General features: G+C 43.1%; 1 protein-coding gene across 1 annotated transcript in view; it reads right to left on the reverse strand.

Moving 5' to 3' along the window:
- Window positions 1–18,437, reverse strand: part of MTMR7 (myotubularin related protein 7) — a 150,572-nt gene that overhangs the window by 49,022 nt on the left and 83,113 nt on the right. Inside the window, exons 5-6 of the mRNA XM_075556769.1 lie at window positions 11,019–11,147; window positions 6,947–7,081 (exon numbers count right to left, since the gene is read on the reverse strand). Of these exons, the coding sequence (XP_075412884.1) occupies window positions 6,947–7,081; window positions 11,019–11,147 (264 nt within the window). The remainder of the gene's footprint in view (window positions 1–6,946; window positions 7,082–11,018; window positions 11,148–18,437) is intronic.

Raw genomic sequence — 18,437 nt, forward strand, 5'->3', positions numbered from 1 at the left:
CTTTTTCTTTTTCTGACTACATATTCAATACATGCCTGAGGACCTCAATGTCTTTATTTCCCAATACTTTAATATCAACATGCAATCCAGATGGCTTTCATCTCAATGACAGATCTGGAAACTCTCTGGGGAGAGCCTTGCTCAAGGGTCAAGAATGCTGTGAGTTGCCTGTGAAACCCTTCTCTTTTTAACTCAGGCTGTGAGCAAACCTGGACCACGCCACATGTGCCACTGTCTACTACTTTCTGTAAGGACCCCTGGTGGTATAGTGTTGGCCTGCTAACTTCAAGGTTAGTGGTTCGAAGCCACTAGCAGCTCCAAGGGAGAAAGATAGGGCTTTCTACTCCCATGAAGAGTTACAGTATCAGAAACTCACATGGGCAGTTCTCCTCTGTCCTATAGGTGACCATGAATCACCATGACTCTATGGCATTGGGTTGAATACTACTTTCCGTGGAAAACAGGGGCTCAGTCTCCTAGCTACAGAGAAAGCCTAGCACATGGGGGGACAAAATTAAACAGACATGCTCTCTATAAGAACAAGAGTTCTAAGCATGCAGTCTAAAGCCTTGCCAAGTATGTGTTCAGTGTGTGTTCATGGATCAATAGCGAAGAGGGCCCGATTTGTATGAGACACTAATTTTCGTTTTTTTTTATTTCCACTGCCGCTGCCCCCACCTTTTTTAATTAGACACTAATTTTCTTTAATGGATCCACATCCAACTTCGTATCACTGAGAGTAAACGCAGTGCTAAATATACTTCCAATCGAGTCCTTGGATTAATTCATTTTAATCTTGCATATGCTTGGCTCCATGGCTGCCTCATTTTTTAGAAGGTTTGCATAATAGAGTGTGCTTTTCAATCATTGTTCAAGGATGGACGAATAATAAAAAACACATTATTCATCTTTTATGAGAAGGTGACTTTGACTATTCATCACATAAGAGCAATATAATCATCAGTGGCTTTGTATGTTAATAACATGTCGGTTCGGCGTTCGCCAACCATACCCTCCTCCATCTGAACGGCATTTTTGTGAAGGGTGCGGCGCTAATGGTGTAGTACAGCGGTTCTCAACCTGCAGGTTGCGACCCCTCCGGGGGTCAAACGACCCTTTCACAGGGGTCGCCCGATTCATCACAGTAGCAAAATGACAGTGATGAAGCAGCAACAAAAATAATGTTGTGGTTGGGGGGTCACCACCACATGAGGAGCGGTATAAGAGGGTTGCGACCTGAAGAAGGTTGAGAACCACTGGCGTAGTGAGCTATGTGCTGGGCAGCTAAGCTCAAGGTCAGCAGTTTGAATTCACCAGCCACACTCCAGGGGAGAAAGATGAAGCTGTCTGTTCCTGTAAAGATTTGTAGCCTCAGAAACTCCCAGGAGCCATAGGGTTGCTGGGGACAGTGTCAGAATTCACTCACTGGCAGTGAGTGGGGCCAGTGAATTGTAAAATAGAGACATAGCATACCATAACCAAAATACCTCATGAGGTGGGACTCGGGGGACAGCTCGACAAACATAGAAAGTACAAACTATTTGCAGGAAAATAAGGTATTCTATAATAGATTAATCCATTTGCCTTAATTTTAACCTAGCAAAATAAGATAGGATAAAGCTTCCTAAATCTCTATTCAGTAAACCTATTTAATTCTCTCTTCTTTTTAAAACAAACATGTTTCTTAGCTTGTTTTTAAGGAGCCCAGGATTAAAGTGAATTCAGCTTTGGGTTGCTAACCACAAAGTTGAGATTCAACTCCCGTAGCCACTTTGCAGGAGGAAAATGTGATCTTCTACACGCATTACAGTTTATAGACTTGGGAGCAGCTCTATCTTCTCTATAGGGTTACTATGAGTCAGAATCGACCCAGTGCAATGGATTTTTTTGATTGTTTGTTTTTTTATCTTGTCTTCAATATATTTGTCTAAGAAGCAAGCATTAAGTTACCTATAACTATTGGGAAATTCAAGCAGCTCCAATTTCCTAACACATAAAAGGCATGGGGAAGAGTAGGGAAGGAAGTCAATGTTTGGAAAAAGAGGTCAAAATCTGTTGCACCGGGGAGAAAAGTACACATCAGACAGACAGCCAAAGCTCTGGCATCTTTCAGGAGACATCTTCAGTGGAGAATGTTAAACTCCCTCTCTTCTTCGAAGCTCTTATCTTGTGCGTTATGCTTTCATACGTTAAATCAAAGGAGAAAATGTTTGACTTATAATTTACTACCATGTGAATGTGATCTACCTGAACCATATCTGTCATGGCAGATCACAATGACCGACTCCTTTGATTTGGGTTAACAAGGGAGACTGTTCTCGCCCCACGCATGTACTTATCCCACTGAAGGAGATGAGCTTGTTTTCGGGTCAGGAGTATGACAACAAATGAACTGATCTTGGACATGAATCACACAATTTGAGAAAATGAGGCTTAGAGAGGAGTGAAAAGCCCCCGGGTGCATTCCTACACAGAGGATAGAATCCAGTTCTCATTACACCTCCTATCACTGGTGAGTGTGCCTGTCTTTAATCGCCTGTTCTTAAAACCAATGCATACTTTTAAGTGACTTCAGCTGTGGGTCTACTTCTTCCTTCCTATTTTAATCTTTAAGATTTCCTTTTGTGCTCTGTTGCTTAATAGCTTCATTCACATAGAAATCACACGTGCTACAATTCGCCCATTTTAAAACAAACAACCAAGTCATGTTTAGCATAATGCACAAAGTGTGTAGCCATTACTGCCATCGAGTTTTAGCACTTTTTAATCTCCCTACAAAGAGAGCCCCCCCCCCATACATTAGCAGTCACTTCCATTTCCTCCCCCGCTCTCCTGTTAACTGCTGACTTGTGTTCTGTCTCTACAGATTTATGGACCTCTCCTAAACATTCCATGTAAAGGGGATCATATAACACTTGGTTCTTAGTGACTGGATTCTTTCCCTAAGCAAAACCTTTCAAGGTTCTTCCGGGCTGTCACACGTACCATTACTACTTTCCTGTAATGGCGGAATATTCCACTGAACACATATTCATTCAGTGAATTTTGCTCATCAACTCTTAGTTGACAGGCATTCGGTTATCAACATGTTCGGCTATTCAAAATAATGTGGCTTTGAACATTTTTGCACAAGGTTTTTGTACGGATGCTTTTGTTTATCATGGGTATATACTGGGAGTGTAATTGCAAGGTTACACGGTACCTGTCTGTTTAATATTTCAAGGTCCTTATGTTCTTTTGCCACCATTTGTCTCTCGGTTTTTCCTAGCGTGGCGGCTTACGCATTGCTGCGATGCTGGAAGGGATATCACTGGTATGTGAAACACCTGCAGGGTCACCCAAGTGAACGGGTTTCGCAGAGCTTCCAGACTCAGAACAGATCAGAACAGACTGTGAAGAAGGAACAGGCTGTCCACTTCTGAGGGTTGAGTCACCGAAAACATCAGGAAAACACTGACCATGATCAGATACTGAGGTGCTCACGAATGGCAGCAGGGATTGTCAGATACAGTGCCAGAAGATGAGTCCCGGGTGAGGCCAGTGCCGGAGACATGCCGTGCTGCCTTCTCAGAGTCCAGCTGCCACCAATGACCGGGTAGAGTAAAGCCTTTAGCTCCTGCATATGCTGAGGGGCAGGGCTCCAAATGAGAAATGAGCAACACAACAAATAAACAAACAGCTGCACACACCAGTTTACAACTGGAACTTGAAATTGCAACTTGGATTGTATAAAGTATGGATCTAGGAAAATTGGAAGTCCTCAAAAATGAAATAAAAACATAAAAATCAATATCCTAGGCATTAGTGAGCTAAAATGAACTGATATTGGTCATTTTGAAGCAAACAGTCTCATGGTTTTACTGTGCTGGAATGATAAATTCAAGGAATTTCAAGGAGTGGCATTCCAGTCATTTTCAAAAAAGGACATTTCAAGATGTATCTTAAAGTACGATGCTGTCTGTGATAGGATAATAACTTCCTGCATACCAGGAAATCCTCTCAATACAACTATTATTCAAATCTATGCACCAACTGTTAAAGCTACAAAAACAAAAATACAAACTCACTGCCCTTAAGTCAATGTCAACTCGCAGTAACCCGATAGGGCAGGGTAGAACCACCTTGTGAGTGTCTGCACCTCTAGCTCCTTAAGGAACGAGGCAGCAAGGTGGTGATGCAGAAACGGGAGGATGCTCCCAATTCTTCCATCTGGAATCGATCGAACATGCAATCCAGATGCACTGATGATTGTTGCGAATTAGAATTTAAAAGCTGGAACCAAAGAGGAAGGGACAGTTCACTGGAAAAGGTGGTGTGGGTGACAGAAACAATGGTGGAGATCACACGACACAGTCTGGCAAGACTGACCACTTCTTCATCGCAGATACCTTTTCTCAACAACCTCAAAGGTGATTACACATGTCGCCTTCTCCAGATGGAATACAAAGAAACCAAACTGCGCCTGTGGGAAGAGACCACGGAGATGCTCAACAGCAGTAGCTAAAATCAGGCCAGGGGCAGACTGTGGAAGAGACCATAATTACTCATATGTAAGTTCAGATTGAAGCTGAAGAAAATTAAGACAAGTCCACAAGAGCCAAAATATGATGACCTTGAATATCTTCCACATGAGTTTCAAGAACATCTCAGAAGCTGATGTGACACATGGAACATTAATGACAGAAGACCTGATGAGCGGCGGGAGGACAACAAGAGCATCATACATGAAGAAAGCAAAAGGGTCATTAAAAAGATAAGAACGATCAAAGTGGATGTCAGGGGTAGCTAAGAAAAATGGAAGGAACAATGATGTCAAAAAGCTAAACAAAAAATTTCAAAGGGCAGCTCAAGAAGACAAAGTAAAATATTGTAATGAAATGTACAAAAACCTATAGTTAGAAAATCAAAAAGGAAGAGCATGCTTGGCTTCTTTTAAACCGTAAGAATTCAAGAAAAAATTCAAAACTCGATCTTTAGTATTGAAAGATTGCATGAGCAAAACATCGACTGCTGTAGGAAACATCACAAGGAGATGGAAAGACGGCACAGTCACTGCACCAAAAGAGGTGGCTGACATTCCACCACTTCAAGAGGTAGTGTCTGAGCAACACCACCAATGGTACTGAAGGAAAAAGTCCAAGCTGCACTGAAGACATCAGTCACAAACAAGGCTCCAGGAATTGACTGACTTGATAGAACGAACACCTATTGCAATGTTTCAACAAGCTGATGAAGCACTGGACACACTCATTGGCCTACGCCAAGAAATTTGGAAAACAGCTACCTGGTCAACTGACTGGACAAGACCCTTCTGTGTGTCCATTCCAAAGAAAGACAACCTAACAGAATGAGTGAAATGCAGAGCAATGTCATTGATAGCATATGCAAGTAAAATTATGCTGAAGATCATTCAACCATGTTTGCAGCAGTACACTAACAGGTGGCTGACAGAAATTCAGGCAAGATTCAGAAAAGGATATGGACCAACGGATATCATTGCTAACATCAAATGAATTTTAGCTGAAAGCAGAGAATACCAGAAAGACATTTACCTGTTTTTTATGACTATGCCAAGACATTGGACTATGTAGAATCTATAGTATATGATCTATAGATGACCTATATTATTGATTATAATAAACTATGTCCTAAAAAGTGACCTTAGTCCTCAAAGTAACATACTTGCTTTCAACACGTTAAAGAAGTCTTGTGCAGCAGATTTATCCAAAACAATGCATCATTTGATCTCGTGACTGTTGCTTTCATGAGCATTGAGAAAAATGGGAATTCCAGAATACTTACTTGTGCTCGTGTGGAATCTATACACAAATCAAGAGACAATTATGAGAACAGACAAGGGAATACTGAATGGCTTAAAATCAGGAAACATCTGCATTAGATGTGCATCCTCTCAATCTGCATTCGTAGCAGTTAATCAGAGAAGCTGTATGATGGGAAGAAGGACGTGTTTAACAGGATCGGAAGAAGGTCATTAACAACCTTCAATATGCAGATGACACAACCAAGCTTGATAAAAGTGAGGAAGACGAAGCACTTGCTGATGAAGATCAAGCAGTATAGCCTTCAATATGGATTACAACTCAGTGTAAAAGAAAACCCAAATCTGCACAACTGAACCAACAGGTCACATCATATTAAACAGAGAAAAGTCTGAAGTGGGCTAGGAGTTCATCTTGCTTGGACCTGCAATCAGGGCTCATGGAAACAGCAGGCAGGAGATCAAAGGATGCACTGCATTGGGTAAATCTGCTGCTCAAGACCTCTTTAAAATGTTGAAAAGTGAGAATGTTCCTCTGAGGACTAAGGTGTGCTTGCCCCAAGCCAGGGTAGTTTCAATTGCCTTATATGCATGAAAAAAGTTGATGTTGAATAAGGACATTCCATTTGAAAACTGAAGAACAATCAATACATTTGAATTGTGTTTCTGTCAAAGAATATTGAAAGGGCCAAAGGCTGCCAAAAGAACTCACAAATCTTTCTTGAAAGACGTTCAGCCATAATGTTCCTTAGGAGCAAGAGTGGAGCAAAGAACACTTTGTCTCACATACTTTGGACGTGTTATCAGGAGAGACCGATCAATGGCAATGGGCAGCGCGCTGGGTTAAGAGAGGCAGCACAGAGAATAAAACGACCGACACCATGGCTGCAGCAGTGCGTTCAAGCATGACAACTGTGAGACGGTGCGGGGCCGAGTAGTATTTTGATCCATTGTACAGAAGGTTGCTATGGGTCACAAGGGACTCCACAACACCTAACAACAACATGTTCATTTAACCTTTTTAACCACCCATATTAACTCTGCAGAAAGGAACAAACCCTGGGCAGGTTTAGCCACCTGCGCCCAGGGTGTGGTCCCTTAAGCACTATCATGACTCCAGCTTCAGGACTGGGAGCTCCAAAGGCACATGACAAAATGGTAACTTACCTTAGGGCGAGTGTCCACCACATATATGAAGTTGCTTCCCGGATTGGCCTTCCTGATGGCCTGAAGCATCTGCTCATCCTCCAGGCATCGGGCACTGAAGCCGGACAGCGGCTGGCTGCTCCTGCAGATGGAGGCCTGGCAGAGAGACACAGTGATAGCACAGTCGGGCAGCAGGGCCATTTGACTAGAGACTGTCTAGGCATAGAGCGCCCCTCAGCTAACTTACACCTCCCACCCCTTTATGAATATTCCATGATTCCGCCTTCTGGAACGAAAAGTTTGCTTATTGTTAGTGCAGACCAAAGACACCGCGGCATGGCAAGCAGTGCAAAGCCTCGCTGTGTGAGGAATTAGGAAATGTGAGGGGATTTACACAGGATCCAAATTAGAAATGACTTTTCCTACTTTTGCACTGATTTTATTTCATTTTCCTGTTGAAGATAGAAATATAAACTACACTACTCTTCTAAAACTTTTTGATACTATCAAATCCAGAGTTTAGGAAACACACACACACACACACACACACACACACACTACTGAATGCTTTTCTATTATTTTTACTAGTACATTAAAGATGATCGAGAATACTCTGAAAACATTTCAGTTCTACACCGACAACATTCACTTTCACGCAATCAAGAGGCTAGGCGAGGTCATGCTTCCAAACCAGTCGTCACGTTTTTGCGTGTGCATCAGATTTCTGGAATCGGCTGCATTCTATTCTCCGGCCTCACTCTCCTGCAGGTTTGACTCAGTATTTTGGACAGCCACAGCGTCTGGCATGACAGGCTTACGTGCTGCTATGACATTACATGCGTGTCAGTGGAGCTTCCCCCGGAAGCGGGAAGAGCAGTCGGAATAGGAGATGGAAGGTGGACGCGAATTGCCTCTTCGGACAACTGTTGCCTTCTCTTCCACGAGAACAAAAGCGCTGGACGGTACACAACTACCCCGACTGAACGTTTTGAGCAAAGATTCTAGAGAACAATCTTGATCAAAAGGGGGAAAATAAAATAAGTTGATAAATAAAAGATGGGGAAGGCAGGACTGGCTCTTCATTCTGGTGTGCATAAGGTCGCCGTGGGTCAGAACCGGCTCGATGACACCCAACAACAACAACAACAACAAGGCCATCTGTATCGTATAATCTGAACTGATGCATGCTTCAAGCTTCGCTCCCAGTTCCCACTGCCTCACACGAGCCCGTCACCCACACAGGGCTCGCTACTCCTGTAACGAGTTAGCTGTCTCGGGGACCCACAGGGGCAGTTCTACCCTGTCCTACAGGGTGGCTTTGAGTTGGCATGGACTCGATGGCAGTCTGTTTGGAGCTTGTAACGTTAACCAAAGTAACTGTGGGGGCACCATGGATTACACATTGGGCTGCCAACCACAAGGTTGGTGGTACAAACCCAGCAACTCCTCCAAGAGAGAAGGATGAGGCATTCTGCTCCCATAAAGATTTAACAGACTCAGAAACCCATCGGATCACTGTGAGTCACAATCCTCTTGATGGAAATGTCTCAAGCTCCGCCCACAACATTAATCATGTCATCTCAGCATGGGAGGCTGAGTGTCTCTTCCAGTGGGGTGTGGTATTTTCACCCTGAAATGTGGTATTCTTACTTAGAAGCGGCATTTCTCCGGGGATAGGAATGCTGATTCTAAAGTGCCTAAAGTCACAAAAGGGACGAAAGGCGGACCAGGAAAGGTCTGAAATGTCTAAGTTTCCTGTTTATCAAGGGGCTCTTGGCTAGCGGGTGGGTTTGGACGACCAATGCTAACATGGCAATTGCCCAGGACCCCAGGGGGATGATCGACAGTGTTCTTCTCTTTTGTTCTTTGGTGTTTTGTTGTCATTGTTTGGTTGGTTTTAGAGTGGTTTTTGTTTTTGCTTTTAATTTCTTTTTTATTTGTCATAATAAGACCACTTAAGTTAAACTCTAGAATTTCATATCCCATGGACAAGCAGACCCATTCTGGGCTCCCACTGAATTCTAGCCCCGATCCAAGAACAGTTCATGTATGTATTCTATAAACTGGCTTGGCCCACAGGTAGTATAGCTCCCAGGTTGAGACAGAGAACTAGCTAAAGCAGCAGCATACTCCAGCACACTTCAGTCACCAGAGAGCAAGAGGGAGGGGGACAGGCCTTGCAGAGCCATTTAACTCTTTGCCCTCCACTCAAACTGTGACCTGATTAATCCTACATGTTCCTATTGACCAGGTTGGCACAATAAACATAACTATCACATGTCTCTATCAACTGATGCTGCAAAGAGCAGAGGTTCACTGACATTCTCAATTTCATGCACATATTGTGAAATTATGGATCTCTATTCCATTCATCCCCCTGTTGAACCGACTCTAACACATAGCGACCCTAGAACTGTGAACTAGGCACTGGGCTGATAGGAAGGTCACTGGTTCAAACTTACCAGCCATTCTTCAGGAGAAAGATGAGGCTATCTTTTCCCTAAAGACATACAGTCTCAGAAACCCTATATTTAGAGTTATTAGAATCAATTGCTGACAGTGGGTTTACTGGTTTACTCCTTTCATTGTAAAAAAGAAAAGAAAGAAAGAAAGATAATTCACATCTTGCTCTCTCTGTAGCCTTACTCCAATTCTGTGCAGCTTGAAATATATTCTAAGTTCAATAATATAAGACATCACTAAATTACCGATCTTCTTTAGACCTCATTTAAAGAAGAGACTCAGATCAGTGAGTATAATTAAAGACAACATATCCTTTCAATTAAAGAACTTACATCGCTAAGTGAATATTCTCCTTCAAGGTGGGCAAAACTGAGGGCCATGCACTGACTCAGGTGAAATTGGCCTTCTCCTAGAATTGGATTCAGACAGTGCTCTACCTGCTTCCTGTAGGGACGTCAATGTACACACACACACACACACACACACACACACACACACACACACACACACTGTCTGAATTGTCCATAGCCTCGTTATACTTGGAATTCAAAACTGTATTGTCTGCTTTGAAAACCAAAGTCCTCCTCTGCCTAGAACCACACAACTTCTAAAGCAGGTGCCAAAGGCCATCCTTTGGCTTCCAAAATTTGTTTTCTTTTCTTCCACAGAAATGGGACCTTGTTTACATGGCTAACTATAATCATAAACCATCGTGTTTATGATTATGTTTGAGCCCCATTGTTGTGGCCACTACGTCAATCCATCTTGTTGAGAGTCTTCTACTTATGATGACCCTCTACTTTACCAAACATCATTTTCTTTTCCAGGGAATCTCTAGGAAGCACATTTCCACCCTGTTCTCTAGGGTCACTGTGAGTTCAAATCCACTTGATGGCAGTAGGTTTTGGACTGGTCGGTTGGTTTTCATCTGCTAGGAGTATAGAGACAATACTGTGCTTAAGTCTGGCACCACACAAATGATGACAAACTCTAGCAATAATCGGGCAGAGAGGGAGCATGAGCTTGGACGCCTACAGGCTGAATGAAGCCCAGCCAAGGTACCAGGCGTGGATGGCTCACCTTTACTTGGTCTTTTGCGTGAGAGAAATCAAAGTTCGATGTGGGTTAAGCCACAGTCTGCTAAGTGCTCTAGTAGTTACTGACAAACTTAAGTCTAACTTTTACAAATACCATTTCAAAGGGAAAGCTATTCTCCATAAACAAAGATTTCTTATCCTGAGACGACTCAGAAGAATGTGTCATTTAAAAAAGAAAAGACTGATCTTGGACTCTGGCTGCGGCTTTCAAACAGACAATTTAAAAGACCTCCGGGCACTGCCTCCCAGGTGACCTCTGAGAAGAGGATGGGATCACTTGGATGATAAAATTTAGGTATTAAAAAAAAACTAACCCATGACTGCATTGTTGAGCGTGGTAAGTCAACTTCTACATGGGAAAAGGATTGTAGCCCTGAGGTGCTCTGTCATGCCATACCCACAATGTCCACATGCCTTTAAAAAGAAGTCAACGGAACGTGTTTGCACACACACCAGAAGGCGGCTGAAAAATGCCTGCTTATGATAAAACAAGCAAAGCATCGCCCGAAACAAAAGCATGCTTTGAGACTTACGTGGTTATCTTTGTAATAGTAAGAAAGGGCAGGAAATCGCCGTCTACTCCGGAATTTGGAACTCCCCACGATGATGTGTGCCGTGGCCGCCTTGGGAACATACAGTTCAGTAGGGTATGAGTCACAAACCTGTCACAGAAACACAGGAGCGTTTTAAGGTGACCTCGTGATGTGAGATCAAGGACCGCCAGCAGAAACGCCATGGACTGTATCTAGCGATGGCCTACTGGCGTTTTCTTAACCTCGTCACAAAGCAGGCTATTTCCTGAAACCAGAGGAATGGCATGCTAGCTGATTCTATGAAACCCCTCCGAAGGAAATACCTTTCGTCTGCTTCACTAGCCATTCTTGCCAAGGTAGAGACAATGGCAATTGTGCATTGGTTTCATCAAAGTGGGGCAACGGCACTTTGTAGTGCGTCAGCTGAGAAACCTTCGAGTTGCCTACAGATGGAGTGCATTCGAGCCCCGAGCCTCCATCGAGCCCGTGCCCTCGCTAGACGCACGCCCTGTCCTAGTTATCCAGGGCTGCTGCGACTGAAACACCCAAGGAGACGGCTTACCCAACAGAAACGGATTCTCTCACAGCGTAGGAGGCCCGAAGTGCATCATCACTGAGTGCAAGCGCTAGAGGGGAAACTTTCCTCTTTCTTCACTCTGGAGAAAGTTCCTTGTCTTTTCTGAGTGTCTGATGCTGGACAATCCTCATAATGTCTGACCATATCTCATCCCCCCATCTGCTTATCTAATTAGCTCCTTTGTTCCCTAATAAGAGACCATCCCTAAACACACCCCACAGAAATCCTGCCTCACTACTGGAGCAGAAAACACATTCCCAAATGGGATTAGATCCACACAGAATAAACCTCAACCAAACTCCACTGACATTGACTATAAAGGACACAGGAGAACCACTTCAGAGTTTCTGGGGCTTTCAATCTTAATAAGAGTAGACAGCCTCACCTTTGCCCCGAGGAGCAGCTGGTGGATTTGGACTGGCGACCTTGCTGTCAGCAGCCCAACTGTAGCCCACTGTGCTACCAGGGCTCCTTAACCATGGGCATGTTTTGGAAGGGACAATTCAATCTAATAATTGCCCTCTGTCTTCCACATATGATCCATTGGTCAAGGCCCCATCCAAGTTCTTTCTCCTTCAGGAAGCCTCCTCTGATCTTTAAGCTCAAGCAGTTTTCTAGATCTGGTTTACTAAAACCGAAAAAAACACTGTCATCGAGCTGATTCTGACTCGTAACAGTGATATAAGACAGAGTAGAAGTAACCTCAGGCAGTTTCTGGGACTGTAAACCTTTATGAAACCAGACTGCTGAGCAGCTGGTCGGGTCTAACCACTAACCTTTCAGTTAACAGTCAGGCACATAACCAGGGCTCCGTGCTTTCATAACCACTCTGCTTTGATTGCCACAGTGGAAACGCGAGTGCCCTAACATGATCTTATGATAGAGAATGAGAAATCAGGGATTTGGAACCCAGTTCTAAGTTGCCAAGTGTATGACTGGAGGTACCTGAACTACACTGAGTGTTTTGGTTTCTGAATCTTTACAACTGATGCTGTTGTTGCTACCGGATGTGATTGAGTCAGCTCCTTGCTATCCTCTGTAGATTTGAGCCTATTGTTGTAACCACCGCATCAATCCACCTCGTTGAGTCTTACTCTTTTTCAGCGACCCTCTGCTTTACCAAGCATGACGTCCTTATCTAGGGACTAATCCATTCTGATAACACGGCCCAAGTAAGGGAGACAAATTCTCATCATCCTTGCTTCCAAGGCATTCTGTCTATACTTCTTCCAACACAGATTTTTTCACAATGTCTTGGGCTACAAGGTCAGCAGTTCAAGACCACCCACCACTCAGAGGGAAAAACATGAGGCTTTCTATTCCCATATAGATTTATGAAACCCCCAGTGGTAGTTCTACCTTGTCCTCTACGTTCAAAATGAGTCAGAAACGACTTCATTGAAGTTTCACTTTTCTGGAAGTACATAGTACCTTTAATATTCTTCTCCAACACTGTCATTCAAATTCTCATTTGGTCTTTCTTTGTTACTGTCCAGTTTTCAGATGCATATGAACTGATTGAAAAGACCCTGGCTTGGACCAGGCCCACCTTAGTCCTCAAAGTGACATTTTTGCGTTTTAAGATTTCAGAGGTCTTCTGAAAATTTGCCAAATGCAATACATCATTTGATTTCTTACTGACTTCTTCCATGGGTGTTGAATGGACATCCAAGTAAAGGCAATTCTTTGGCAATTTCAATATTCTTTCTATTGCGATATTACTTGTTGATCCAGTTGTGAGGATTTTTGTTTTATGTGGAGATGTAGTCCATACTGATGGCTGTAGTTCTTTTAAAAAAATCTTCATTAGTAAGTGCTTCGAGTTTTCTTTATTTCAGCAAACAAAATTATATGTAATATTCACATTGCAAGTTATTAATGAGTTTTCCTCCAATCCTGTTGGCCAATTATCCTTCTAACTTCTCTCTCGCAGTAGTTACTCAGAATACAAATGGAAGAAATAATGGGGAAAGTATACATGGTTGGCCCACACATTTTCCTATTTTAAACCATGCAATATCCCCTTTTTCTGTTTGAGTAACTGCCTCTTGGTCTATGCCCAGTTTCTGCAGGAGCACAATGATATGTTTTGGAACTCCTGCTCTTTGAAATGTTACCCATAACTTTTTATGATTTGCACAGCTGACCACATTTGCATAATCATTAAAACACAGGTAAACATCATTCTGGTGTGCCCTGCTTTCCAGACACCACATAAACTGGTCCTCCAGCAGGCCTCTCTCACAGACAAATGCATCAAGCCAGTTAACACGCAAGACAAAAAGCATCATCGACCTTGGATGTCTGAAAGAAATATGGCTGCAGCAGCAGTAGATGATGTTGTTGGCGCTCAACACATATTTTGCCTGGACATCAGCCAATGCATGTTTTGCAGTGTGAGATTAGTCACTGGTTTTGGCAAGTAGCTGCCCATTTCCTCAAAGTCAGGCATCTTCCTCAGTATATCTAGAAAGTCTTCAGGTACCTGCAGCAATCGTGGAAGTGCTGTATCTGCATGTCCTGTGTCCACCCCAGCCTACCCTCTGGAAGGTGGGACTGAAGGGAATCAATGACAAATGACCACAAGAAAGACCGAAGCCTCCGAAGTTCACAGAGATCTTTCTGCAATTGCCTACATCCATTGTAATTCGCTATAAGATTGGTGAAGAACATCAAGTAGGGGATCCAAAGGTCACAAAGTAATGTTTACACAGCCAACATGTACTTTTAGGATTTCTCCAGACACCTGGGATAAAAGTTTACTGGTGAGTATTTCCTGGCCCTGGGCACTGAAAACTGGAGGAAATTCCCAAACCACGAACAGATGGCTCAACTTAACTGGACCTAGACAGTTGGAATTTTACTGAAATCACCACTACAAGACACTGCCTTTCCTCCCCCATGCACATTTGGTGTCCGAAACTCCCTAAGGTCAGACACCTGGGACATTTCTGCACAGACCACACCTATTTGTCAGAGATTTGTGAGACATGACAACACAGTCATTGCATCAAGCTTACTCCATTTTCCTATAATCATATCTTTAAAGGGGGGTGAGTAGACTTTCACCAAATTGGGGACCCCCTACTTTCTTGACACAATGACCACTTAGGAATTGCAAAATTGTTCATGAATAAGTGAAGTACAAATAAATAAGGGTTGAGATTTCTCAACATGCTTCTTGCATCCAGCACCTAAATTAGTGAGGGAGTGAGCTATGAGGCTTGGCGGTCCTTTAAGCCCCTCTCAAGGCCAAGGGTGGCCATCTTGACCCCTTCATGTCCCTTTCATGACCGCGAGAGAAGATACACATCCAGAGCCCATTTTATGCATTCTTTGTTACCTCATCCTTCTTTGGTCCTTCTTTAAAAAAAATCATTTTATTGGGGGCTCTTACGACTCTTGTCTATATATCAATTGTATCTGACATATTTGTACATATATTCCATTGTTTTTTTCTAGACATTTACTTCCCATTGAGCCCCTGGGATCGGCTCCTCTTTTTTTCCCTCCCTTACCCTACCCCTCAACCTCGTGGCCCCCTGATAGATTGCAGATTGTTAATTATATTTCAAGTCTCACACCGACCGCTGTCTCCCTTCCCCTCTGACCTCATCCTTCTTAAGGGCCTTACTTACTCCCTCTGCAGGGACCTCTTCCTTCACAAGGCGAGCAGGAAGGTAGGGTCTTGCTCTCCACGAGGAAGGACAAGGCCAATGCTCATAGCTCGGCAAAAGCAAGGAACAAGAGCTCAACAACCTGAGCCAAGTCAGCAGTGGCCTGGCTTCCACAGCCTGCCAGGGCGCCCCTAGAAACCCATCAGCAACGACAACACTCTGGGGGCTGGGCTTAGGAGAAGAGACTTTGCGGGTCAGAGAACCCATATAGGGGAGTCTGATAAGCACTTATGCGGGGAGTTTTAAAAAGAAGCAAAAGCATCCCTGGAGAGAGAGAGAGAGAGAGAGAGAGAGAGAGAGAGAGAGAGAGAGAGAGAGAGAGAGACCCGTGGTGCCAGTTCACTCAGTGTCCAGCCACAATTGAAAAAACATAAACGCACCCTGCTTTCTTCATAGTAGACAGAACCCTTGAGAGGAAAGTCTGCTAACGGTCCCACACAGCATGAGTCGCTGTCCCTTTTGCAATAAGTACAGACAGCTGTCGTCACAATTCTGACCATGAATAATGTAGTGCAATTTATGCCACCTAATTGTGCAACTGCTCTATAAACCTCTTCGAATTTAGTCTGGTTTAGAAAATTATAAAAGAAAATTCCGAGCGCATGTCAGCACTCCGGGAAACTGGGGACCGCTTTTCCTTTCATTTTCCTTTACATTGAATCTGCCTGAGCCAACAAAAGTAGATTAATAAGTTAATTGTGTCTGCATCATTGTTAACTTAGAAGAACACAGATTCCCTTTGTCCTTCATCAAATGAATTTGTCTGTCTGAATCGGTCATATCTTGGGTTTGACCCTGCAAGGGACATGCACTTTGAAAATCCAGTCAGTCACTCAACAAGCTTCTACTGAACCGCCCTGCGTGCCAGGTAGAGCGTAAGCGCTACAGCAGAAATTAATAACAGAGCTACTGGCTTTCGTGACTTCATCTTCTCAGGGAAACTGGTCTTTCTGTACTGGTTATACTCTCCTAAAAGTGTTTACCATGGCAGGACAGTATCTGCCTGAGATGCAACCCAAGCACTCTTAATCACGCCTCTGCATTACGGCGGACATCTCACTCAATTGGTTCCAGGTGGGACAAATGGTTTGTATTCGGCTAACCGGAGAGTAGACAGTTCAAATCCATCCAGCAAAATGCTGTGGAGAAAAGGCCTGATCATTTACTTCTGTAAGAGGATAGCCAGTAAATGGAACGGTTCTACTAGAAACACCCAGAGTTGTGTCAAGAGTCGGAACCGATTCCATGACAACTTTGCTTCCTCCTTGGTTAATCACTTAGTTGTGCATGTTCGGTGCTTGTTGTCGAGGCCTAAGATATGCCTACAGATATATGATGGAATAGGAACAAAAAATACAGTATCAGCAGTAGAGGATGAAGTATAACATCAATAAAAGAATGCACAGAATACGTAAGATTGAAATGAAGAAGCCTTCAAATAAGAATCACTGGTTGGGAATATACTTAAAACTTTATTCCAAGAAAAAAAGCTAATAAAACCTTCAGATGACAGAGCATGCCAATGATTTCATTTAAATAAGCACAGGTTCAAAGGCAAGGTACTAAGGGAAATCTTAGCTTGGAGAGTCAGATGGCTTTTAGCAAGCAGTGCATAAAAAGGAACGACAATAACAGTGACAGGGACAATGATAGCAGCGACAAGGCGAGGCCTCGTGAGGAGGGATGGGAGAGCTGACCCTGGAATCTCAGTTTGTACTTTGCCATCCTTTCTGCCATGTACAAAAACAGTTTCTTCTCCACTGGACGCCACTTGGCCCCATTTCCCTCACAGAACTTAGAAACAGAATAACTCTTGGGGGAGGAAAAGAAGGGGGGAAATCAAAGTTTTTTGACCTGAGGTTAAAAACAGAAGAAATGAATGATGTCCTAACTTTCTCAGAGCAGTAAAAGTAAAAATTTTTCCAAAAGAACAAAAATTTTATTCTATTTCTAAGTCAGTGACAAATAGGGGTAAGCTGTCCTCCCTCCTAGTCCAGTAATATTTATATCAGAGAATTCCCTGGGACTTTACCGTTTCAGCGTCAACACAATTTGCTGATTGTAAGTTTTGTTTTCCTGTGTGCTACTTTTGAAAAGAAATGTGAAGTAACCCATGTTTTACAGTCTGTGGGATGGAGGCGCAAGTGACTGGACATGAATCACGCTTGTGTTGCTAATGCTAGGAGGAAATCGTGTCAGAACTTTGAAGAACTACGTTTCCAAAAAAAATATTATCCCACAAGCTGTAGCTGCTCAGTCGCATTTTCTTCGTCACTCAAGGATGTGTCATATTGAAGAAGAAAGAAATCCAGTTTTGGGTTTGCTTTTGCTTTACTAAACTTGGATCTTCTTTCTTTCCATCTGCAGGCTAAAAACTCCATCTCCAAGGCTGGCTTTCCCATGAGAACAAAGCACTCTGACTACATTAATGAGATACTTTCTTCATTGAGCCAAAGAGATCCCAAAAGTCCACTTACAGTGCAGGGTAGTGGTTTTTATAAAATTCAAGTGTAATAGCAAAGAAAATTAAGTTTCATCCATGAGTCAAAAAACCTACTGCCATCGAGCCGATTCTGACTCACCGCCACCCTATATGAAGTCTCCAAGGGCGTAAACATGTATGGAGCCAGACAGCCTCCTCTTTCTCCTGCAGAGCAGCGGATGGGTTTGAACTGCTGGCCTTATGGTCACTGGCCATACGGTTTGAACTGCTGGTCTTACTGAGACAAGTCCATCAGGGCTCCTTCATGAAAGTGTCCATTCTATTCAAAATAATCACTAAATTTGATGCAATCCCCATAAAAATGCCAATTTTTCATCAATGCTGATGCACATGGAAGAGATATTCCTGAAAACTGACAGGGCAGGTCTTGGCCTGTAGGATATTGAGGTTTTAACAAAAAGTTCTAAGGGTAATATTATTAAACATGTTACTATGAAAACTATAAAGTTTTAAAACAAATAACAGAAAGCTCAGAACTAGACCAGACTCAGAAACATACATATGATATCTTCAACTACTGTAGAACAACCGCTGGTGATTAGTTGGTATAAGGACTTCTAGTTTTCCATAACACATATGTGTATATACACATATATGGATTACATCATGTTAGGGACAATTGAGTCGGTCCCAGCTCATAGAAACCATATGTACAACGGAAT

The sequence above is a fragment of the Tenrec ecaudatus genome, chromosome 8, assembly GCF_050624435.1.
Source record: "Tenrec ecaudatus isolate mTenEca1 chromosome 8, mTenEca1.hap1, whole genome shotgun sequence".
NCBI classification, from domain to species: Eukaryota; Metazoa; Chordata; class Mammalia; order Afrosoricida; family Tenrecidae; genus Tenrec; species Tenrec ecaudatus.